Raw genomic sequence first — 26,116 nt, forward strand, 5'->3', positions numbered from 1 at the left:
AGCTTGAAATGTGTTTTAGCCAGCCTGTGATTGAGAAAATAGAAAATCTTCTACCTTCAACCCAAATTAACATGTAGTCAAAACGTACTGCTGATGCGGTAAGGAGCCTTTCTTTGAAGTTAAAGACCATTTCCCTCCTTTGTATTGACAGACACTACCAGGGCCAGGTGGGAGAGCTGCGAGGACTTGACCTCAGGGTTCCTGACTTAGCACCTATGTGGTCCACAGGGCCTCAGCCCTGGCATCCTGATGTCCTTGTCCCACACCCAAATCAAGTGAATCAGAACCTCTGGATGGAGGAGGTAGGGCACTTTTGGTAAAGAGCTCCTGCAGATCAGCCTGATGAGGACACATATCTAGTTCAATTCCCTCCTTTTATGAAAACTGAGGCCTAGGGAGGAGAGGTTGCTTGACCAAGGGCCCTCCAGTGAGTCTGTAGGAAAACTGTGACTCACCAATGAAAGACTTGAATTCAGCCTTGAATTTTCAAATAGTTGTCCTTGATTCTGTAGTGTTGTAGCAGGTCAGGCCCAGAAGTGATAGAAGGAGCCACACTCCTCTTGAGGCTTGCTTGTCTTCCCTCTCTGTGCTTTTCTCTCCTGTCTCAGCCCCTCCACCTCCCGGTCACCTGTGCACTGCCTCCCAGTTGAACAAAAGCCTCTCTTAAGCATGAACCCCAGGCCTGGCTTTCCTAATCCATGGCCCCTGCCTTGTGCTATATAAAGTGCTGGCCCCTTGATTATTAATTTCTTCACCGCAGGCTGAGACCAGACCTGCAATACCCCACCAAGCCAAACTCAAATGTTTGCACATCCATTTGCTTTAAACATAGCCCCAATAAGCCTATGTTAATCAATTTAGAACCTGCCTGCTCTGTATACTCCGTGAAACTGTACCCAATATCTGCTGGCCAAGGATAAGTCCCAAGCCATTGCAGCCCATAGGAGCTCTCTGACCCAGAGATTCCCTGCTGTGCTGCTGGGTGACTTCACCTGGCCATGTAAGCCCCATTTCCAATTCTCTTCTTTCGTAGGAGTCCTCTTGCCCTCCCTCCCTTCTGAGTAGGACCATATCTCCACACTATAGCCTCCTGGACCGACTCCTGCGGTAAAGGACCTTTCCCAGTGTAAATCTGTTAAAGCATCACCCAGAAAGCCTGTGTGTGCTACCGCCACCTCGTGGTCATATCTTTTTCCTTAACCTCCAAATCTCTGAAAAATCCTTCACTCTGGGCCTTTCCCCTCTTCTAAGCTTCCTTCAAAATATTCCTGGTCCGAGTCCCCAGTCTTCTCAAATTTGCTGACCAGTCGAATAAATTAATCCCTATTGATATATCAGTGGACAATTCATTTATTCACTGGCCAGATATTCACGGAGCACCCAGTGTATCGCAAGCAATGGCCTTGGCACTTGAGATACACTGTAGAACAAAACAGACAAAAATATCTGCACAGGTTGAGCTGACATTCTAGCAGCATGATGATGGTTTAAAGTTTTTCCTCTTAGGAATATTTTACGGAACACTTTAAACCAAAGTAAGGAAGTATTTTGTTTGTTTGTTTGAGACAGGGTCTCACTATCACCCAGATTGGGGTGCAGTGGCATGATCTCAGCTCACCGCAACGTCACCTTCCAGGTTTGAGTGATTCTCATGCTTCAGCCTCCCAAGTAGTTGGGATTACAGGCATGTACCACCATGCCCGGCTAATTTTTTGGCATTTTCAGTAGAGACAGGGTTTTGCCATGTTGGTCAGGCTGGTCTTGAACTCCTGGCCTCAAGCGTTCTGCCCGCCTCAGCCTCCCAAAGTGCTGGGATTACAGGCGTGAGTCACCATGCCCAGCTAGGAAGTGTTAAGAGAGGAGTTTTTGGTGTCATCAATGGGCTAGTGGGATAGAGAGTAAGGAGATGGGCTAGGTTTATAATTAGGAGAATCCCTTTATGCTAGTGCATATGCCAAAACTTACGCAGTGTGTGATTTATGCTTTTTATTTTATTTATTTATTTATTTTGAGACAGAGTTTTGCTCTTGTTGCCCAGGCTGGAGTGCAATGGCATGATCTCGGCTCACTGCAACCTCCACCTCCCAGGTTCAAGTGATTCTCCTGCCTCAGCCTCCTGAGTAGCTGGGATTACAGGTATGCGCCACCATGCCCGGCTAATTTTATATTTTTAATAGAGACGAGGTCTCACCATGTTGGTCAGGCTGATCTCGAACTCCTGACCTCATGTGATCCACCTGCCTCGGCCTCCCAAAGTGCTGAGATTACAGGCATGAGCCACCAAACCCGGCTAATGCATTTTAAAACAGTGCGTCTCAAATTTAATGTGCATGGGAGATCTGGTTAAGATGATGACCCTAAGGCGGTAAGTCAAGCCTGAGATCTGAGAATCTGCATTTTAACTCCAGAAGCATGCTGATGTTGCTGATGCATGAGCCACACTTGGAGCAATAAGGCTCTAAAGCAGATTCCTTTGAGCACTGACTCTTCTAGGACTAATAATAATAATAATAGGCCACTCACCACAGAAGGCTATTGCAAAGATTAAGTAACTTTGCAATAACTCAGCATTGCCTATTATTTGCATTTAGTGGTGGGATAACCAAGGCTCTGAGGTGTTAACTAGCTTGCTTATGAGCACCCAGTGCAAGCAGGAGAGTCAGAGTGTGACTGCAGAGCCCCAGAGTTCACCCATGTGACTGTTTTGCTGCCTTGCCTGTTTCTAACCTGTAGCTTGCTGCTTGACCTAGTTTGCATGAAGAGTCTTAGCCTTGGGTTTTACCTTCTGTAACATGAAGGGAGGCTGCATATAGATCCTCACAAATATTAGCTGCTATTGTCATTAAGCTTTGATGAGTTTTCTGCCTTGAACCTCCTCCTTTTACCAGGATTAAAAATATATCAACGACACGTGCCCTGTCCTGCCAGCTACTCCCATTTTATATACAAGAAAGAGAAAACTCAGAGATGTTGGATGACCTCCTCAACGTCATAGGATCTTAGATCTAGAGAAGACCTTAAATATTTTCTCCAGTTTGTTGCCTTTTAGCCTACTTAGTTTAGTTTGCTTTTAGCAATGAAGTCTCCCTTTCAAACAAAGTCTCATGGGAGGTCCAAGTTGTAAAGAAGAGGAAAACAGAGGGCTCTGTTGGGAGCAGGTTTCAAGGGATGAATCCTGGCCCATTTATCCTCCCCTCTGCAGGCCTTCCCATTTCCAGAGACCTCAGAGAGAAGGGTCCAAGGAGCTCTGTTTGGAAAATCTCCATCCAAATCAACACTCCCCTCAAACAAATGAGGAACAGTCCCCAAAAAGGGAGGTGACTTGGCCAAAATCAGACAGCAAGTGCATGACCTCACTGGGGCCTGCCTCTTGGACTCCAGAGACCAAGCCCAGAATCTAACAGAAACAACCTGGGCAGGTGAAAGGACCACACTCCTCATTCACCTGACTGTTTACTAAGGTATGTTTGATAAGTGGTCACTCATGGTCTTGCACTCCCACCTATGGGGCCAAATTCAATACTCCACTCACTAATCTTACAATTTCCCAGATGCTCCTTTCCTCACATCCTGGTTGTTGGGGGGCAAGTCTTTTTATTTTCTAGATATTGTGAAATAAAATATACACACAGAAAACTGCCTAACTACATCCATGCCAAGAAATAGAATGTTGTCTGGACCCTAAAATCCCCCAGGTGCTCCTGCCTGCCACTCTGTCTCCCAGGGGCCAAGCTTCACTAGGCCTTCAGAGAGAGCATGGCCTTGCTTCTCTCTGCATCACCTGTTTCCACAGCCCTCCACACAACAGCCCCATGTTGCCCGTTTTGAACTTTATAGAAATTGAATCATACTCTATGCATACTTTTGTGATTCTTGTACCCACATGATGTTTGTAAGATTCATCTGTCTTGTGAGGTGCAGCTGGCTGTAATTCATTCATTTTCTTTGCCAAGGAGCGTTGTGTTGTGTGCAGATATGTGATGTACGAATTCATTCTGTGATGGGTGCTCTAGTAGAGGCTGTTGTGGACAATGCTGCCCTACATCTTTTTTGCAGAGAGATTTGCTCTCATGTTATCCAGGGAGAGTGAGGCTGAAGGAAGAAAAGAACTCTCAGAGAAGAGGCGGCCAAACCCCAGCCTCTGGGGTGAGAAAGACACATTGGTCTTTCAATTTCCTCAGCACTCTATACCCAAAGCCTGTCAAGGCCAAGGACATAGTCAACAATATAGGCATTTTCAAGATTTTATTGTAAAACAGAGCTGAAGTCACGGGAGGTAGGGAACTTTGCACCCAACATATACAGCATTCATTCACTGAGTACCCGCCAAGAGCAAGGTTAGGTGTTCGGCCCTGCAGGGACCTGAGACATACAGGAGTCATGTTTCCTGCTCTGCAGAGCTCCCAGCTTGGTGGGGGAGACAGGCAGAGGCATAGCCATCTTTCATACAAGTCTCCAAGTGCCAGAAGCTCTACAATGTCAAGGAGCAATTCATTCCTTCAGCAGAGGAGGAAAGAATCCCCAGGAGCCACATTTGCTCAGAGCCTTGGGAGCTGAGAAACTTCTGATAGGAGGTAAAGTACTGCAGGCAGCTGTAAAAGATCTGGAGTGGAGATGGAGCTTGGAACCTGGGCAGCAGTGGCTGGACAGAGGAGTCCAGATTATGGAAGTGTTTTAAAAGGAAAAAAAAATTATGGGGCCAACATAGTACCATAACTTTTAATTTTTACAAGTTGGGACATCACAAAAAAGAAGAAAAAAAAGGGAAAAGCTACCATTTACTTTCACCATCATTTCACAAATGCAGGAATATTTTAAGCCCCGAGCCTCTCCCAGAAAGAACATAATCTCCAAATGAAGGGCTCTCCTTCATGGGGACTAAAAAAAAAATCGTGAAATCCTTAATTTTCATTTTCCACAAACCCTTAAAAACCTTCCTCACGGACTGGCCTTTTTTTTTTTTGTAAAACAGGGTGTGGGAGCCACTTGGTGGGGGGTCTTCAAGTGGCCTGATGGATCCGGGGCATGGGAACATGGAATGAGGGAGGAGGAGGCAGTGGGGAGAGGAGAGCAGGCTGGGCAGGTGGTCGGGGTTTGATCCTGAATGCAGAGGCGACATGGAAGGGCTTTGCGCAGGGGCTGCTGTGCTCTGATTCACACATTAGAAAGACCATTCTGGAGGCAGCATGGAGGCTGGTCAGTTGAAGAGGAGGCAGAGTCCTGTGACCAGGTTCTTGTGACGCTTTCTGAGGGTCCGCCTCTCAATGGCTGGTCCTCAGTGCCCCCATAGCCGGGAGCCCTGGGGCAGGGGGACTGGCAGCCCCTGCAGTCCTTGCCATGCCAGAATGGAAACAGGCAGGCCTGGGCAGTACTACTCGTCCTCCTGGAAGTAGAATTTGGTGACCACGACGCCCTCGTCAGGCATATTGGTGAGGCTGACGGGCTGGTCAGCTTCCATCGCTGTGCAGAGGAACCAGCCGGGGCAGGCTGCAGACTCGAAACTGGTGGTGGGGCCGCTGTCTGAGCGGATGAAGGTGAAGCGCTTGTCCTGCTTTCTGTTCTCACTCAGGTCAGTGATGTTAACTGCCTGGAAATCAAAAGATGGGCAGGTGAGAGCTGGGGCCTAGGAAGTCCTGTGCTGCCTCCCTCTCCACTCCACACCATGATGTGACCCTCTGGACAGCCCAGAGTTAGTACAGGGGAAATGCCCTACCCTAAAAGCCCCCAGGTGCTCCTGTCTGCCACTCTGTGGGACTCTGGGCCCTAGGTTTATTTATTTATTAATTAATTTTCCCGAGAAGGAGTCTTGCTCTGTCGCCTAGGCTGGAGTGCAGTGGTGCGATCTCGACTCACTGAAACCTCCACCTCCTGGGTTCAAGCGATTCTCCTGCCTCAGCCTCCTGAGTAGCTGGGATTACAGGCATGCACCACCACACCTGTCTAATGTTTTGTATTTTTAGTAGAGACAGGGTTTCACCATGTTGGCCAGGCTGGTCTCAAACTCCTGACCTCGTGACCTGCCCACCTTGGCCTCTCAAAGTGTTAGGATTACAAGCATGAGCCACCGCACCTGGCCTGGCCCAGGTTTCTTAGGACAGCAAAGACACAAAGAGGCTGTCCCACTGTCACACCTTGACTTTGGGAAATCTGGCTACTCTGGCTTCGAACCAGTAAGTCTGATAAATACACGGCACCATCAGCAGAAGCCAAGGCCTGTAGAGCTGGTGTTCTGTCAGGGTTTGAGCTCTGAGGAGATGGGGTGGTGGTGTGTTCCATGCAATGTCCTAGCCATCCCCACTCCTCACAGAACAGGCAGTCACCCTCCAGAACAGCGTCCCTGCTGAGGGATGTGACAGTGCCACAGTATGGCCACTCACATTAAGGTTAAGGTTACATCCAGCAAGCCCCTGAGACAAAGCCATGTTTTCCCAGGGCTGGGAAACCTATTAACATTACATGAGATCAAGGAGCACAGGGCTCTGGGTGGGGCACCAACTAATCAATGTGAGTCGATAAGGATTGGAAGAGAAAGGTCCTGAGGATGGGCTTTGCTAGAAGAGGGCAGGTACAAGTGGGTTGGGGGCCCTTGAGCAAGGGAGTAGCACACAGAGTTTCAGGTCCTGGGTAGACCGCTACAGTGGTGGCCCCCAGTGACCGTGTCCCCTGGTGTTCACACTCTTATGCAGTCTCCTCTCACAAGTGGCTAGACATAGCCACGTGACTGGCTTTGGCCAATAGGATGATGCAAGTAGAAGTTATAATAAGCACCTGCATGTTGAGGCTTGTCTTTTTGGAATAATCCCTTTTGGAAGTCAGCTGCCATGCTGTAAGGAAGCTCAAGCTGACTCTTAAACACTGACAGATCACATGGGAAGAGAGCCTGGAGGATGAGGGACCACTTTGGATGCCCAGCGCAAGCCAGGCACTCTGCTGAATGCAGCTGCCAAAGTGACCCAAGCCTGTTCCACCACACAGAACACAACTACCCAGCTAATCCTGGTCAACCCATAGAATCATAAGAAAAAATTGTGGTTGTTTCAAGCCACTGGGTTTTGGGGTGATTTGATATCCAAAGCATGTTTTTACCTCCAGCTGGAGTCTGGTCTCATCACCAGACTTGACACAGGACAGGCACATCTTCCCTCCATGGATTCCCAAGAATAGAGCATGAGGCTTAATGGGTACCACATCTATCTTTTCTGGAGAAGAGCAGAGGGGAGGGTCAGGTTAATAGAAGAGGAGACAGCAATAATGAAGAGACCCTGGGTATTTTTCTGTCTCCCCTGGTAGCCACAAAACTAAAATCCCAAGGTCAGAAGGGCAGAGAGGTCTCATCTTCCCAGTCTGCATCTAACAGAAGATCAAACCAAGTACACTATCCAGTTACTCCTAGAGGCCTGAGTCTCCTGGATGTTGTTCCATGTGATTTCCATCTTTCCCTCACTTTCCCCAGGATACCTGTGCTCCAGGTCAATAAGAGTGTTGCTTAGGGGCAGGGAAAATGAACAAGGCCGTGAGTGGGGCTCCACAGGAGCCTAGGGGTCTCTGAACTTCCTCTTTCCCTAAGAGGCCTCCATGCTCTCATGTAGCAACAAAAATCTCAGCTTCCTCGTGCTTCAGTGTGTTCATTAGGAGAACTACCAGGACAGGAAAGGTAGGTCTCATCCACTTTCAGAGCGAGGCACGGGAGACAGAACCAGGGAATAGGGAAGGTGGGAAGGTGGAAGTAATACCGTCCTACAACAACAAACAGGGGAGTGAAAACATCCTAGAAGGCTGGAACTAAAAGAATCACACATCCTGTCGTCCAACTGACATCATCCCACTGAAGGGAAAGCTGAGGAACAGTGTGGGTGAAGCTTCTTCAAGTTCATCCAGCTTGTTGACCAGAATATGGCTGAGTTTGGTGTCCAGGAATAAGAGACATAGCCCAGCCTTATACACGGTGCATTAATTTGGGATTGAGTTAGGGTTTGAACAACATAGGAACACGGAGGCTTAATAGGCACTTGAGGAAGGGAATGGTCAACCTTGCCTTCTGGTATTTGCCCTTCCCAGCTGTGGCCCTGGGACCACCGTGCCTATAGGCACTGACCCCTGACCTAGACGCTACCTCTCCATGCCCTCTTCAGGCTGCCCTCATATGTACCCTTTAGTAGCCAGGACCTCCCAGCTTCAAATTTGAATACAAAGACCCAAAAAGGATTAGGACATTGCACCTAGGGTTTGTGCAGGCAGGCCATGCTGCTCCAGACAGGTGGGGAAAGTGACCCGATGCCCACACACATTGGCTTTCCTGGCAACCGCTCACCTTCTAAATTGACATTTGGTCCTTGCAAGTATCCAGCAACTAGTTGGTTGTTCCTCAGGTAGAAGGTCTTCTGGTTAACATCCCAGATTCTGAAAAGGAAAAGGACTCAGCTGTGGTGCACAGCCACCATGTGCCCAGCCTTGTGCTTGGCATCATCCTGTGGCCCCCAGAACTTGTCAAATTTGCATCCAGCTCTTCCAGGGGTATAGTATTTTAGTATACCTATGGCATGCATGGATGAGAAGACTGAGGCTGACACTGGTTAAGAGGCAGGCCCAACCCTCACAGCTGGTGAGCAGTGAGCCCACATTTGACTCCCTTCCTCACTTGCTTCCCATCTTAGATTCCCAGTGAAGGCACTTCTGTTTCAGCAAAGCATGCTGTAGAGCAGCAACATCCAAAAGAACTTTCTGGGATGCAAAAATGTTCTATAGCTGCACTGCCCAATAGGGTGGCCGCTAACCACGTGTGGCTATTGAGTTCTTGAAATGTGGATAATGTGACCAAGGGTCTGGATTTTAAATTTTCTTCTATTTTCATTCATTTAAGTATAAATTTAAATAGCCATCTGAGACTAGTGACTACCACAGCACCTAGTTAGAAGTTTCAAGAGACAGAACACCTTGCAGCTAACTCGCTCTGAGCCTTAGACCAGAAGGGTCTGCCCCTAGAGCCTTTCCTCCATTAGCTGGTGACCTGCTCAGAGTCCTGCAGGAGCAGCTGCCCTTGGGAACAAGCTGGCTTCCTCTCTACCTCAGCCAGTGACCTGTTTCTGGGTCTCAATCCTTTCTTATTGGTACAGGGCCTCTCTGGTTGAGAGCAGGACTCAAAGCTGTGAGATGTAATAAACAGAGCCCCGGCCAGCATGACCTGGGACCTGTGCCTCACCTCCTCACCTGTGAAGTGTGGCTAACTGTACCCACCTCATCAGGTGGCTCTGAAGAGCCCAGGGGCTCGATAAGGGGTGGCCGGGCAAACCAAAGTGCTTTGCATATGGCAGCATTGGCCTGTCTGTGATTATCCTAGTTTCTAGATTTAGCCTCAGTCTGGAGGGATAAACATCACCTTCTGGGGCCTCCAGGGGGATCTCCTGGAGCTTCTAGCTGATCAGAGCAGGGAGAGGCAACCTGGGGAAGCAGACAGTCCCCATATCTGGAAGGGAGAGACTTGTCACTCATACACCCACAGAGCCCGACTTGGAGCCTCAGCCCAGACAAACATAAAGGTCAGAGTGGGGGAGAAGTCACCCCAACATGATTTCACTGCTGGACTGTCACACGGCAGAGGGCATGCACAAGCAGTCCTGTCATTTCTATCAGCATCTTTACAAACATCTTTACAATAGTGATGGTCTCACAAAGCCCTGATTCCATTTTCAAATCACAATGGTTTTCAGGCTCTTTACAATGCACGGAATACTGTTATGCTATTATCTGTGCATTTAATTTTCACAACAACCCTGTAAGGCACACAAGGAGTTATCGTGGATCTCATGTCACAGATGTCACAGGTGGGGAAACCAAGGTCCCTGGAGAGTGGGACCCTCCGACGTGTCAGCACAGACAGGCATTGCTCATATCAGTCTGGGCCTTCGGGCTGTGCCCCTGGTGCCCCTCTCTGCTTCTCTGTCAGCACATTCATCTAGGCCTGAATTGCAGTCTTACTCCTTGGCATGCATCTATTACTCACTGGGTTCCTGAGTCTCTGGGAAAGTAAGACAGCCCTCCAGTCGTACTGTCCACATCTGGGTTATTTTGAAATACAAATCCTGAAGCCCATACATGTAACAGCCTCTTTCTTGAATAATGGACATCCTCTCCAGCCCAAACCCACTTCTCAGGCCCTCTGGGGCCTGGCAGCCCCTGGCAGCTGTGATATGTTTCCAATCTCCAGCTGATCCACCCTCACCTTCTCCTCCTTGGGGTAGCCTTACCTGAAGGCTTGCATCTTGCTGGATTTTCTCCCAAAGGGTCGGCAGACTGTCTCTGAATGGAACAGGAAAAGGAGGAGAGAGATTAGGTGACTGCAGAGGCCTCTGCAGATTTCCATTCTGTGACTGCAGCAAGGCAGTGGACTGCCATTGCGGGCCCAGGGTTGCGGTTTATAAAGAAATAGTCACTCACCCAAGCTAGGCATCTGTCACCCTGCCCCACTCTGAGAAGCGGAAATACCCTCCTCGCATTTCCAAAAAGAGAAACCCTTGCTGTTGTCACTTTCAACCCCGCTAAGTGTCGCAATGGAGTGTTGTAACTGGTTCCCTCCCCCTTTTCCCCTGTGCAATTTCCCCAAAATTGAGATTTCTATTTCCCCTTCATTGAGCTCCTGGGAAGAAGAGCACAATGAAAACCAAACTCCCTACTGTGCCTGACAGGTACCCGGAGTCTGTTTGTTGACTTTTTAAAAAAAAGATTTGAGCAGAAAGGCCGTTTTTTCATAATAAAATGATAGGGCTCCCTGCACATGGGACAGTCTCATGTCACTTTGTGTTCTTTGAAGGATGGACAGCCTTGGACTCCGGACCATAGATTGGCAAACATTCTGTAAAGGACGAGATAGTAAATATTTTAGGTTTTGTGCACCATGATTACTCAGCTCAGCTGTCTGTTTCACAAAAGGACATTGGCAATCCATAAATCAATAAGCCTAGCTGTGTTCCACTACAGCTTTATTTGCAAAAGCAGGGGATGGACCAGATTTGGCCTGAATCTGCCGACCCCTGATGTAAAGTGAGTCCTTCTAAGAAGTGATTTGAAATCAACTCTTTTCCCACTATTTTACATCTTTAAAGTTATGGTCTCCGGACGATGACATAAACTCAGCATTTGGACAGGAATGGGTCTAAATTCAACCTCTGCCACTTGTCATGTGCCACCTGTGTGACCTCGAACAAATCATTTCATTAGTTGAGCCTCTCTCTCTTCACTCTCAGAATGAGGGTGATCATGTCTTCTTCACAGATGGATGGAAGGAAGGAAGGGAAAGAGGGAGGGAGGGAGGAAGCAGGTGTAGGGAGGAAGAGGAGAACTTCTGGCCCATAATGGGCTCTGATACACATTAACTTCCTTCCTTACAACATTCTAGGCCTGGGGCCTGGAACCTTAGGAAAAAGGTAAGCGTGCTCCTATTTTATGGGTAGGAAAAAGTTGAAGAGAATTTCTGCATGATCTACCAGATGGACAGTGCTGGTGCAGAAGCATAGGTTGCAGTGTTTTAGAGCTGGACAGGAGCTTGGCAATCATCCTATCCCAACCTGGCATTGTTTTCAAAAAGACTCAGAAAGATTTAGACAAAAAAGGGACGTGTCCAAGGTCACACAGCTTGCTGATGGCAAAGGTATGCAGAGAAATCCAGGTCTTCTGACCTCCAGCCCCGGGCTTTATTAACAAATGCTTCAGAAACTTTAAACCCTAATATTCATCACACTCTGGGAAGAGGCAAATAAGTAGGCAGGTTAATATATATCACCTCCGTCAGCTAGTCCTCACAAAAACAAACAAATAAACAAACAAAATGTCTCCTTGGCCCTCAAAGGAAGACACTATTTCTCAAACGTGTTTCAAAAAGGATGGATGGGCTGGGCGCAGTGGCTCATACCTGTAATCCCAGCACTTCGGGAGGCTGAGGTGGGCGGATCACCTGAGGTCAGGAGTTCAAGACCAACCTGACCAACATGGTAAAACTCTGTCCCTACTAAAAATGCAAAAGTTGGTGGGGTGTGGTGGCGTGTGCCTATAATCCCAGCTACTTGGGAGGCTGAGGCAGGAGAATCACTTGAACCCAGGAGATGGAGGTTGCAGTGAGCCAAGATCACACCACTGCACTCCAGCCTAGGCAACAGAGTAAGACTCCATCTCCAAAACAAAAACAAAAAAGTATGAGTGACTTACTCAAGGTGACGCAGCTTGTGAGGGCAGTACAGGAATACAGACAAAATGTCAAAATATTTACCACTACAGCAGTTGATCTTGATGAGTCTGACTATTTTCAACTAACAAATCAGAATCTTTCTCTCAACCAACACATCTTCCAACCAACAAATCAGAATCGAACACTTTGTGTCCAAAGAGTTAATCCTTCAAAGGAAGAAGGCTATGAATGAATTTCCCACAGGTTTAAAGAACGTATCCTTCAGAGGAAATAGAACATTTCTGCAAAATTGTGTCACCTCTCTGGGTGATGGATTTTTCAGGCAAAATGGCATGTCTGTATTCCTGTACTGTCCTCATAAATAGTGTGACCTTGAGTGAGTCACCCATCCTTTTTGAAGCACGCTCAAGAAATAGTGTCTTCCTGTGAGGGCCAAAGAAGCATTTTGTTTATTCATTTGTTTGTTTTTGTGAGGACTAGCTGAAGGAGGTGATGTATATGAACCTGTCTACTTATTTGCCACTTCCAGAGTGTGTTGAATATTAGGGTTTAAAATTTCCAAAGTATTTGTTAATAATCAAGTGTATCACTTTATGATCACACCCTCTGAAAGAGACGGCAGCTAGCACCTGACTACGGTAGGTTCTCTCCTATTTGTCTTTCTTCAGCCCTCTGGAATTGGAAAACCATAATTCTCTCAAAAACATCCTTACAGATTGCAGAAGAGAAGTGGCTTGCCAAGGTACGGTGGAGATTTCCATCCTGGCCACTGCCCTCAGACAGCGTTTCAAGTAAAAAGCCCCACCCAAACTGTGGCTCCTGGGTAAATGTTTCTCTGATCCCAGTCTGAATTCAGAGAGTATTCTCCTGGAGAAAAGACACTCGGGGCTCCTGGAACCTCCTTGCTCTGTGTCATTTCCCCGCTGTGTGGTGTCATTTCCCCCACTGAGAAGTGGCCCAGCCTGTCCTTTGTCGATATGCACAGGGTGAGGGTGGGGGTGGTCCCTGGGGCAGGAGTTATGGAGTCTAGGTCTGAATCCCCCTGTGTCATTTCCGAGCTGGGCCACCCCACACAATGTGCAGAGCCTGTCTTGGTCTCAGTTTCATTATCTGATAGAGCTAATAATAGAAGCCACATCATCGGTTACTATAAGGATTGAATGAAATGCTGCACGTGATGAATCATGCCCTGACTCTGGCACTTGGGAAATACTCACACCGTGGCTTTTGCATATGCTTCTTTACCCCAGGTAAAGTGGGAGAGATCAGGCACAATGAATGCCCCAGCCTCTAGCTCCTGACCTGCACTCCCAGCCTTCCTGCCCTGTATCCTGACCCACCCTCCTTTCCCGGTCCAGTCTCAATCCTGCTCTGACTCCAAAGGAGGGGGCTGTCAATCACTGTGACTTAGGGAGAGGAAGAAAGGGAACAAGGGAAGCTCTCTCCCTCTTCCTCACGCTTCTGGCCACAAGTCCACTCTTGGTTTCGTCTTATCTCACCCAAACAGTTGGCGTCCTTATGATTTCTGCCCACAGGAAATCTCTGACTAATCTTATTCTCGATTCTGGGTCCTCAGCACCCCTCCAGTTCTGCTTCCTGGATGAAGCTTTAAGATCACAGCACATAAAGGACTATGCCTTCCCAATCAGCACCCATGTCTTTCACCGGAGGTCCTGGTCATCACAATTGTGTCTAGTGCCTTCTATGTGCTGAGCCCTGTGCTACCAGCCACTAGAGACAACAGGAGTGTCTAAGCCCCATGTAAAGGGGTTTTGGTGAAGCAGAGAGATAGGGAAACCAGGCTGTCCATATCTTAGGAGGGACACTGCACTGCTGTAAGGAGACACATCTTGTATTGATGCCTGTAAAGCGTTTAGCACAGCCATCCACGTGGGAAGTGTTCAATAGATGTTGGCTATTTCTCAACAACAGTTAATTGCATCTTTCAGTTCTAGGATTTCCATTTGGTTCCTTTTTTGTACAGTTGTTAGTTCTCTGCCAAAAATTCCAATCTTGTGTTTTAAATCTTTGAGTATATTCTCCATAGTTCTTTCAAAGGCTGCCCCTGATTCAAATCCATGATTTGAATCCCTGCTGGATCTCCATTTATTGCCTATTTCTCCCTAATACACAAATCATCTCGCATATGCCTAATTCCTTTTTATTGACTGCTGAATACTATATATTAAGCACTGTAGAGGTCATTCAAGGCTCTGGATGATTGTTATCTGTCCCCTGAGATGGTTCACTTTTGCTCCCGCTGCACAGGTAGGCCAGGAGCCTTTCAAAAGCAGGTAACCTCTACCCTAGCAGGACTTGAGATCATTCAGAGGAGGGTTTCAGTACCTGTGAAGGCTGACCCAGATTTCCAAATTGCGTGGGGATTATCAGGGACCCTCTTTGTAGGTAGGATTTAAGGTACAAATTTTATCTCCCCCACCAAGTTCCATGAATGCTCAAAACCTCAGCTGAAGTTTTTGAAACGAACACATGTCCCCAGGAGTAAAGGGCACCCACCTCACTGGGCTCAGGCAGTTCCTTACAGCCTTGGCCATTCTCTGATGCCTCCAAAGAGATCTTTTGGAAATATGTTTTGTCTAGCTTTTCTAGTTATTGTCAGCAGGAAAGTTGGTCATAAACAACCTAGGCCAGAGGTATCTGATGTAATCTAGTTTTTGTTTTTGTTTTTTTTTTGTTTTTGTTTTTTGTTTTTTCTTTTTGAGATAGAGTTTTGCTCTTGTCGCCCAGGCTGGAGTGCAATGGAGCAATCTCGGCTCACCGCAACCTCCGCCTCCTGGGTTCAAGCAATTCTCCTGCCTCAACCTCTTGAGTAGCTGGGATTACAGGCATGTGCCACCACCCCCCACTAATTTTGTATTTTTAGTAGAGACAGGGTTTCACCATGTTGGTTAGGCTGGTCTCGAACTCTCGACCTCAGGTGATCCACCCATCTTGGCCTCCCAAAATGCTGGGATTACAGGTGTGAGCCACTGTGCCCAGCCCATAATCTACTTTTTAAAAGTCTTATTATTCAGGATGGCTGGAGTTTGAGTGGCATTTAGAGGTAGGGGTAGTAAAAGTGATTTGAAAAGTTGGGTGAGGTCCAAAGGAGGAATGGCCTTTAAAGCCACGCTAATGAGCTTGAAACTTATCTTTTAAAAAACTGAATAAGAGGGTAATGTTGTCAGCTGTGTTTTATAAAGATTGTGTTGGAGACAGTGGACAGATGGATTAAACTTGGATGGGGTCATTGACTCTGAAGGCAGGGCAGTGGTGTGCTGGTAAATGTTTAACAATTGAATCTCCAATAAAAGTTTCCATTTGCTAATTTCCATGACATAATACTCCCACCACGGATAATTTCAAGCTACTGACGTGATATCGCTGAATGGGGAGCTGGGGAGACATATACACAATTGGATCCTGCTGGCTGCGAACCCCCAGAGAGGCAGGGAGATTCAGTCCTTCTAAATGGAAATTGTCTCCACATTTCTCAGCTCCAACCTCTCTCCTCCTCAGCCCAAGTGGCTCACCCCACAAGTTTCATCCCCCTTGCAGAAAACAATTCTTACTGACAAATCTAGTTTCTCTGGAAGCTTTAACAAATCTCAGTACAAACATTTTCATCTGGGCCTCCTGGAGCTGCATTTGCGTCACACAAGCACTATTTGTGAAATGTTGGCATCCAGCTTTGGGTGGACAGATGTGCACCCTGCCTTGTAATGGCTTCATCTCACATTTAGTGGCTTCAGCCAACACTTGAATCTTGAGTGTCAGAGGACACACCACACAATATGGCAATATTGTTTTCCAAACTTTGTAAATTTTTGCTAAGATAATGCTACAAAGACTCCAGTTGCTCTTTCCGAGTCATGGGTAAACATTTCAGTACAGAGAAGAGAAAGAAACACAAGAAATACAAACCCCCAGGGTATAATCTGATGTCTTCTTTTTGTTTGTCCCCACTGACCCAGTCCTGCCAAGTAGCTAAGTTAATTTTAACCAAATCCATCAACTTATTAGAAGCTCCGTAAGGCAACAGGACAGGTTTGGAGACATCTGTCCCCTTGAGTACCTCCACCCACCAAGCTGCAGCCCCCAGGCTTGCTGCTCTCAGAGTGACCACCTCTGCTCTCCTGGATGATGAAGGGGATCAAGACATGGTGTATAATCCAACTGTTATCTACAAGAAGCCACTCTCCTCTCAGATCTAGATGGTTAACTTACTGTGAATCCTTTCTGAGGTTCAGAGCCTTCCAAGATGATTTTTGCCCCAGCAGTTTATGGGTTAGCTATGGATCTGCACTGAAAGTCATTACTTATGCAGTTATCTTGTGTTTTCAGAGGTACATGTTTGCTCTTGCCTTCTTGGCTTTGAGGATTAGTTTTATAATCCCCCTGCAGGCAGGAGGAAATGGAGAAGAACAGACACCGTGGGGAAGGGGACAACTGTGTTGCTTACCTGTTGTAGTTTAGGCTCTGTGTTACACTTTCACACACATCTCCTTTTGTCCACATAAAAGCTGTGCAAAGTGGACAGACATATTGATACCCACTTTCAAAATGAGTATAAATTCATAGTCACTTTATAGAAGAACTCAAGGTTCAGGCTACTCTGTCTATGGAGTGGCCATTCTTTTATTCCTTTACTTTCTTAATAAACTTGCTTTCACTTTGAAAAAAAAGCAAAAGAAGAAGACGAAGACGAAGACAAAGAATAAGAAGAATAAGAATAAGAATAAGAAGAAGAAGAAGAAGAAGAAGAAGAAGGAGGAGGAGGAGGAGGAAGAGGAGAAGAAGAACTCAAGGCTTAGAAAGATTAACTCACTTGCTCCAGATCCTGGCCAGGCCAGGATTGAAACCCAGTTTTGTTATTTCTTCCCACACTACAGTCCTCCTAAAGAGGTCACTGACTTTTTTCTCTCTGCTTCATTGCATGGCTAACAGAAGCAAGAACTATATTTGTTCTTATGGTGTTTGTTTTGGGCTGAACTCCTATCTCATAGAGTAACTATTTAGTTCGTAACTGCTTGAAAATTTGGGGAGGATTTTTGGTAATAAGGAAAAAATTGATTCTAAAACCTTACACAGGTTACAGGGAAAGTTCTTTACCTGGTTATGGACTAGAGTGACCAATTACCTTGGTTTGTCCAGGACTTTCTTGACTTTATTACTGAAAGTTCTACACCTTGGCAAACCCCTCAGTCCCTGAAAAACTCAGACAATTGGGTTATTCTAAATTATGAACCCTTAAAGGGCACTGGTAACTCTGGTGGCTGCTGCTGCAAATTGCAGGCACAATTAATGATTGTAGTTGTACCCTGCCAGTGTAGTCTGTTTTTATTAGCAGAGATGTGATCCATTTTATTAGACAACAGATAGATAGATAGATACATGCATACATACATAATACATACATAGAGCAATCACACAGGAGTATTCAAAGACCTTAGTGAGTCTGCCACTTAGGAAAATAAACCATTGCAGATATATTAGTAATCAATCATTTTCATTCTGATTAATTTTTAATTAAGCCATTCATCTTTAATTTCCTTCAACTACATAATCAAGATGTTGTTCATAACTAGTAGCCTAAAATTGTTTTCAAACTTGATCCTAAAAAGGATTTACTCTTTTAGTCAGCATTGTCTTCACCTTCTCCTCCTCCTCCACCTCCTTCTTCATACAAGTCAGCTGTAAGGGAAGTGGTGGGACCCCATTGTGTAGAGAGAAAGCAGAGGTCCAGAGAAATGAACGACTAGTCCAAGGTAACACAAAGTGTATGCACATGGTTCCATCTCTATCGTTTACCCTCTGTTCTCACCCTTCCAGTTTCCAGTCAGAGTATGCATCCCCTCAACTTTTCTCTTCTTGGCACCCTGTTCTGTGCTGGGCAAACATTGATACCTCCCATACTCCTGGCCTTAGATGGAGAATGTGGTTCCTCTACCCAGGGAACATGGTGTCTTCACTAAGCTTATTGCACTTGTTTCCCGAATTCAATCCAATTCAAGTTCACAGACATTTATTTAGAACCTATTGTATGTCAGTTCAAAATATGTTGGGATGAACCAGTTTTAAGCACAGAGATTTATTTCTTCACAATTTATCACTATCTGGTTCTAAGAGTGGTTCCAGCATCCTACTTTACACATTTGAAAAACACATAAGACCATGGGCTAACATTGTAGCACAACCCACCAGGGACCATTGTACACACTGGGGGACAGGGGAGGATCTGCTGTCCCCGGAATAACTGCTTGTGGTTGACAAAGCAATTCCCTCTCCATGATTTCATTAAGTCTCTGTGCCCCCATAGCATAGTGTAGTGGTTTGAAGACAGATTGTCTGCAGTCAACCCACCTCCTCCTCTTATACTAGCTGTCTGGACATGGGCAAATTATCTAACCTCTCTACATCCATTTCCTCTTCTGAAAATGTGAGCAATAATAGGCCTTCCTCATAGGGTTATTGAGAGGGTTCAGTGGGATAAACCATGTAAAGAGCTCAGCACGGTGCCTAGCTTGTAATATGTCCATGACCCATTAAGAGATGACACTTCCACTGTGCTTACTACAAGCTAAGAGTTGTCCATCTTCCTCTAGACCTCCTCTTAACACCCAGAAAGGAGAGTAAGGAAAGTAAGACCCAGAAAGGAGAATGGCCTGCTCATTAGAGGCCTATTTTATTTCATTTTATTTATCTTTATATATATTTTTTTAGACAGAGCGTCTCTCTCTATTGCCCAGACTGGAGTGCAGTGGTGTGATCTCCATTCACTGCAACCTCTACCTCCCTGGTTCCAGCAATTCTCCTGCCTTAGCTACCCAAGTAGCTGAGATTGCAAGCATGCACCACCATGCCCAGCTAGTTTTTGTATTTTTAATAGAGACACGGTTTCACCATGTTGGCCAGTCAGGCCTTGAACTCTTGACCTCAAGTGATCCACCCACCCTGGCCTCCCAAAATGCTGGGATTACAGGCGTGAGCCACCACACCCAGCCTCAGGGGCCAATTTAAATTAGAAACTTAAAATTAGAGTCTACAGACCAATGATCCTGAGAGTTTTTTTCTTTGCCCCACACAAATCCTAACCGGAGGTTGCAAACTGGCAGCTTATAATTTAAATATTTTATCTGCTTGCTTTATTGTCTTATTTAATCAGAATACTATACATAATGAAATCAGAATATTGGACTCTTCTGGAAAAGCGAGAAGTTCTGGCCACCTGAGCCTGCATTCTCTTGCGACAACTATCTGGTGGAACTGACTAGTGCCAAGACCTTAATTATCCACAGTCCCCACCCTTCCTTATCAATCAACCCTCAGACCTTGTGGCTCAGTGCCACATTCTATTAGTATTTCTCATTGAGCTCACACTGTTCTTTCTCTCATTTAACAGAGCTACTTCACCAATTTCCCTACTCTATCAACAGTGGAAAATGACCCCCACACTCCGAGGACTCCATGACTTCTGTCAGAGCAGTTACACCTCTCTGTTCACCTGCTGCCCCAGCAGGCACTAGGCTTGCAGCCCCTGCCTCAGAGTGCCTGCCTGGTCTCCCATGGATGCCTCCCCATGCCCAGGTCCCCTAGACAGGCCTGGAGCTCCATGCGCTTGACATTTTCCTGGACGCTTGCTCACCAGAGCCTGAAAGCATTTGGTAAACACCAGTTGTAGACATTTTCCTCTCTCATTTCTCAGGTGGAAAAATAAGAGTGGAAGGAGCTTACCTAAAGCCATGGGGAGGGCCTCATAGGACAGGAGGTCTTCTGAGGTCTTCCAGACTCTAACTCAACTGAGCTGCTGCCCATAAAGTAGCACCCAGGCAGTACCTGGGCCACAGCCCCTCCCAGGGTGGAGCTGCTCCTCTTTCCAGAGCACCTCAGAGAGTACAAGGAGGAGCCCAGCCTCCCCTCCCACACACTCACAAAGGGCTGGCCAGCATGAGGAGATGGGTTGGCTGATAGCTGACTTGATGCCAAGCAGGCCCAGTTTCCAGGAGGGTGACTCAGGCTAGCAGAAACCAAACTGGTTCTTATCTGCGTAAGATGGGAGGTCACATGCAGAGAACTGAGCTGGGCCTTTGTGCTTACCCCAACCCCGACTGCCACCAGCTCATGCATGTGTGCACACATTCATTCAAAACATATGTGTTGGCTTAATCCTGTGTGCTGGGCACTCTTCCAGGCATTGGGAACAAGCCAGACAAGGTCCCCAATGCTCTAACAAAGGAAAACAGACAAGAAACGAGTTAACAAAATAACTTCATAGGGCATATTGCTGTAGGGGAAATCCAAAGCAGGATATGCTTTTGAGGGACCTAGGAGTGGGTGGTTATTTTAGGGAAAGTGGCCAGGGAAGCCCTCTCTGAGAGGGTGACATAGGAGTGGAGACCTGAGCAATGTCAAGGAAGGGGAAGAATATTCCAGGTGGAGAGAACAGCAAGGGCAAAGGCCTTGTTTGAGCACTACATGGAAACCATGTCTTAGGGAATAACAGGGTCCATCCCGCTTCCAGTTACCCCCATGCCCTATACCTGGCCTCTGCCGTGACGTTGTCCACAAGGCCAGACACTCTCTCCCTGCTTTCTCTAGAACCACCTGATGTTCTGAACACCCCTCCTCCTTTTTGCCATTGAGAACGAACCTGCTGTAGCTTCATGTCTCTGCATTCTGCCATCAGGGAGCAGACAACTCACAAATGCTTAAAGCAATCCAAGTTGATGGGGAGCAGTGGCAAGAGACCCCTGGGCAGGATGAAGTCCTGGGTCTAGTCCCCAGGTCTGCAGCCAACCAATTGTGTGTGTGTGGGCACACCACTTCTACCCTTCAGACCTCATTTTGACAGCTGCAAAATGGACCTGATGCTCCCTGCCCTATCTTAGACTTAGGGCTCACCGGAAGGATGAATGACACGCAGTATATAAAATGCTCTGTAAATTACATGCATTTACACAGGCCCTTGCTGCAGGTAATGCCTTCATACACAGATGAAATAGAGAGGAAGGAGCAGACCAGCCTACTGGCTGCCACCAATCTTGCCATCTACAATCTGTCCCTCCTGACAGGGAAGAACACTCTCATTTGCAGAAGGGCTCATAATTCATAAATTTCTCAACAGGGATCTAGTAAGGGCCTTCAATTTCCTCTAAACCTGCAGACCTGGACTCATTCCCAGGGTCTCTTCATTCAACTCACAGGGCCTGAATGGGGCTGGGAGGTGCAGGGAGCCGGCCACAGGAAAGCCCCCCACCCCCAGCCCCGCCTGGGTGCTCCAGACCGCAGGGACTTCCCATGGGGCCTTCACTTCCTGTTCTCTTCCTCCTTGGCTCACCAAGATGTAATGCCAAGGTGTGTAAGGCTTGGCTGGAAATTTTCAAAGCAGCTTTTGTAGAGAAATTCCTGCTGACTAAAGAATCAGAAACTAGATTTGTAAACCTGGAAACTTTGTAAATGTCAACTTTGTAAACCTAGAAAGTTGGGCATTGGGGCAGCCTGGGAATCTGCCAGGATAGCCTGTTGTGTCATGATGGTATTGTACTTTTCTGTTATGACAACAGAAGGAGGACACAGTAAGGTGGGCTCTGGTGGCCAGAGGTTCAATTCCCAGCCCCATGAACTATAGCTATGGGATCCTGGGCCACATCTATAAAATGAGAGTAAGCTAAGACTCTTGCCCACCTCACAAGGTGCTTGTGAGGACTGGGCTAACAACTGTAAAGTGCTTGGCATGTGGTCAGCATTATTTAAGTATTAGCCATTACTATCAGAGGAAATAGATTGGATTTCTTCCCTGGGGAGCTAGGGGCCTGGCTGGTCCAGGGTCAGTCATGAGAGAGAAAACTAGGCTTCCAGTCAGGGCCAGGGGACTACAAGTCAATCAGCACGCAAGGCTGGGGGTTCCCAGGTGGTCCCAGCACTGGGCACATCCAGGGTAAAGGGAGAATTTATGGGCATCTGTAGCACCCCAGTGCCTGGTCCACCCCAGAACTCTCCTTTGCAAGCCTGCCTCCCTCTCCTCTAAGGCTATGAAGCTCTGATGGATCAGTCGCTTAGCCTAGGGTACTCAGTGCATCTGAGAAGCCCAACATCCCAGAGATGGAGAATGCTGGGAGTAGTGGGAGAGCTGGCATTTGGGAATCGTGGAATTCTGAGTGACTGGGGACTCTTGATCATGGTGAAGGGGCTTCTGAAGAACCCTGAGGATCTGCAACCCCAATGATGGTGACTGGCCACTTGCTCCAGCACTAACCTGCCAGCCTGAGGCATAGGAAAGAAGGAGGTAGGGGAAGGGTAGAAGAAAAGGGAGGCATCAGGAATGGAGGAGCAAGATATTGAGGTTTAATGTTATTAGAACCCCTCCCTTGAATTGAGACAGTCACAGGTGAAGCCCTCTGGCAGGAGAGACCCCAAGGCTCCCAAAGGAAGTCCTACTATGGGAATGGAAATCTAGACCACACACTAGCAGGGGGGCCCTGGGTGCTGTGAGAAGACTGACAGCTTGGGTGAATCCCTTCATTCCAGCCAGGGGAGAGGTGCATCCTGATTCCTGCTAGCTTAGACACACAAGGTCAGAGCAAGAGATCTGAGGTTTGAAAATACATGGGATCAGTTTTACAATTCTGATGACTGTAAACCCTTGAGTTGTTTGCCAACTTGTTTATCTACGACCGTAGTTGTTTATGGTCATAGATAAGCCTTCAAGTTTTTGCAGAGTTCATAAGAATCTGCTCAGCCTGGTTCCAGACTCAGCTTGTGAAACAAACCCCTTTGTTCTCTGAACTCCAGCCACACCATCCTTTTGGTTCCTCAAATTCACCTCTTACTCTCACCTCAGGACCTTGACACAGGCATGGAACACTCTTCCCTCCCCTGCTCCACTGAGTAGTTACCTATCCTCACCCTTAAGACCTCAGCTCAGACTCTGCATTTATGTGATCCTCCGTGTAATATCTGTCTCCCAGGGCAGGTCACAGCAAGCACCATGTCTATTTTGTTTACTATTATATCTCCAGCTCATAGCCCAGGATTTGGCCCATAGAGAAATAAATGGGAAACCACCACTCATATTCTCATTCTTCTCTCTCTGTCTCACACACAAACACAGACACACACACATGCACACACAGACTCATACATCACCATAAATAAATGAGACACCCGATCATAATTTTGTAAGTGGTCACACATTGAAATTTGCAAGTTCACATCAAATGTGGTCAAGATATACAGACTCCTCTTAACCTGTAATCTATTCTTCTGGGAGCTACCTCCATCACCACCACCACAACTCACGAAGCCAGCTGATTATACATGTACCTGACCTTGTCCCAGGCCATGGCTCACTGGACTTATGGTGGGCAGCTGCCTCAAACTAAGCCAGTACCAGGAATAAGAAACTGGGACTAGAGTTCACAGGTGCCAGGCATTGGGTAACTGCTCTCAAACTGAGGACTCCTAAATCCATAAGCCTTATGGTGGTCACCTTCTGCAGGTGCACAGAGAAGCAGAGAAGACCATTCTGCTGAGAGAGAAGAGCAAAGCAAACAGATAGAGGCAGGAATGATAACATTATGGCCTTCGATAGAGAGACAATTACTACTGCCTTAACTTCTCATAACTTTCCTATTCCCAGTTACTGCCTCTCACAACGTCTGGCTGCACTTCCTGTCACTGTGTCACGTCTCACAAATTCCCCATTACAGCCAAAACCAGCTCAAGCGTGTCTGCCTCCTGCAACCAAAGTCTTACTTAAATAACTCCACAAGAGCCAACAAGCAACCCATAAGGGAACTGAAGAGTCAATACAAATGAACAGAGGGAACTAATCCAGTAAGGTACACATTGAAGAATCCTTGACTACATTGGCATGGTGCATCCACGGCCACAAAGCTCACAGACATGAGTCCGTTGGTTCAGTAATGCATGTGTGAGGCTTTGTCTGCCCAGCACCCAGCCTCATGTTGCTGAGCAGCTCCTCCTTTTCTCAGTCCAACCATTTTTAAACTACTTTATTGAGGTACAAGTGACATGTAAAAAGCTGTACATATTTAATATTTACATCTCAATTAGTTTGGGGATAAGTATACTCCCATGAAATCATCACCACCATCAAGGCCATAAACATATCCATCACCTTCCAAAGTGTCCTCCTGCCCCTTAATTATTACCATTATTATTATTGTTGGTAAGAACATATAACATAAGATATATCCTCTTAGCAATTTTGAGTATACAATACAGTATTGTTACTTATAGGTACTATGTGATATATTAATAGTAAACCTCCAGAACTTATTTATATTGTATAACCGAAACTTTGTATCCTTTAACTATCACCTCTTCATTTCCACTTTTCTCCTGCTCCTGACAACCAGTATTCTACTCTCTTCTTTAAGCTTGACTATTTTAGATTCCACATATAAGCGAGCTCCTGCAGGAAATGTCTTTTTGTGTCTGTCTTATTTCACTCAGCATAATTACCTCCAGGTCCATCCATGTTGTCACAAAATGTTAGGATTTCCTTCCTATTAAGGTTGAATAATATTCCAGTGTATGTATATACCACAATTTCTTTATCCATTCATCCACCAGTTGACATTTATGTTCTTTCCATATCTCAGCTATGTGAACAGTGTTGTAAACTCCAACCAGCTTACCCCATCCAAAGCTACAATACATCGGGTACGTGACCCAACTCAGACCGATATGAATCTTCCTGATATTATTCAAGCTGAAACTGAAGGAAGAGGTGCAGTTCCTCTTCCTCTCATGCTGCAAAACACAAGGTGGTAGAGCCGTCAGTCAGCTAGATCAAGGTGGGGTTATGTCACTTGCAACAACAACCAACAACCATAACAAAAGAGTCCTCCCTGTGTGTTTGCCTCATGGATATTTACTCCCAACCACTGTGTGCCAAGTGCAGTATTAGATTCTGAGGATACAAGGGTCAACAAGGTAGGTGTGTATTTGTCTTCATAGGATTCATAGTCTTCACACCTCCAGAAAACTACATTACAGCATAATATATGCAACGATGAAGGAGGCACAGGGTTTTGTGGGAACACAGAAGAGGAACACCCCACTCAGGCTTCGGAGTGGGGTGAGAGGAGGAAGATGGAGGAAGAGGAAGGATGAGAAGCCCCAAAGTAAGAGAAAGCATGGGTGGGGAATTCAGGCAATTATAAGTAAGTCACAGAGCTAAACTGTAACATTCAAAGGGAAAAGCAAGGGGAGCAGCCTACAGGGCGAGGGGGGCTCTGGCCTCCACAATCACATCCCTTCACCTTATCAACGGTCTCAGCCTTGGGGCAGAGTTGGGGACCCAGAACTTCCTGCAGGGGAGGCTTGGAGTGGCATTCTGGTTGGAAGTGGGGGAAGGGCTAGCAACTCTTCAATTTGCATTTTCCTCCTTACATTTGTATACTTGTTTGCAGGAAGGGGAGTTGGAGAGCTGATTTTAATTATAGGGTCCTATACCCAGAAAAACAACTCTAGCCAAAGAATATCTCTGTTGATTGTTGCATGTAACACAGTGGCTGGGCCCTTGGAAGCTTTACCCCAAATGTTGGTCACTTAAACTAGCTTCCTTTTCTGAGGCCAGGGGCTTTCACAGGGAAGGTAGAAGCATTCAGACCATGGGATTTTGCAGTGCGTCAGAATTCCTGGAGAGAATTGCCTACAAACCTCTCTGTGCTCAGTAACAGGAATGGGTGATCAACCTGTGGTCTCTCACAAAGGATTGCAACATTGGCAAAAGGAGGCTGTGCCCAGGAAACAACAACCCAAAGTCTGGGGTTGCCTCAGACCTAAAGCTGTCTCAGATGGCTGAGTTTCAGGGGTGGGGCCAAGGCCATGAACTTACACCTCAGAAGGGCCTGTTTGTCTTGTTCTGTTGGAGAAACAGGGTGCACATCTAACCCAGACTGGCCTCTT

The 26,116-nt window shown here is 46.7% G+C and overlaps 1 protein-coding gene across 5 annotated transcripts; it reads right to left on the minus strand.

Moving 5' to 3' along the window:
* Positions 1–4,228: 4,228 nt before the first annotated feature.
* On the minus strand, positions 4,229–24,873 carry IL1RN (interleukin 1 receptor antagonist). 5 transcript variants are annotated; one of them, XM_055241360.2, is made up of 5 exons: positions 24,665–24,873; positions 10,245–10,296; positions 8,312–8,400; positions 7,087–7,199; positions 4,229–5,587 (listed from the first exon to the last, which is right to left on the minus strand). In XM_055241360.2, exons 1-5 carry the CDS (start codon positions 24,762–24,764, stop codon positions 5,372–5,374), a joined length of 570 nt encoding a protein of 189 aa, XP_055097335.1. In that variant the 5' UTR covers positions 24,765–24,873; the 3' UTR covers positions 4,229–5,371. The 5 variants fall into 5 exon arrangements, with proteins under 5 accessions (XP_055097335.1, XP_055097336.1, XP_063472689.1 ...); XM_055241361.2 differs by lacking the exon at positions 24,665–24,873 and adding an exon at positions 19,913–20,192; XM_063616619.1 differs by lacking the exon at positions 24,665–24,873 and adding an exon at positions 17,810–17,827.
* Between the last annotated feature and the right edge of the window lie 1,243 nt (positions 24,874–26,116).

The sequence above is a fragment of the Symphalangus syndactylus genome, chromosome 14 (genome assembly GCF_028878055.3).
Source record: "Symphalangus syndactylus isolate Jambi chromosome 14, NHGRI_mSymSyn1-v2.1_pri, whole genome shotgun sequence".
Lineage (NCBI taxonomy): Eukaryota > Metazoa > Chordata > Mammalia > Primates > Hylobatidae > Symphalangus > Symphalangus syndactylus.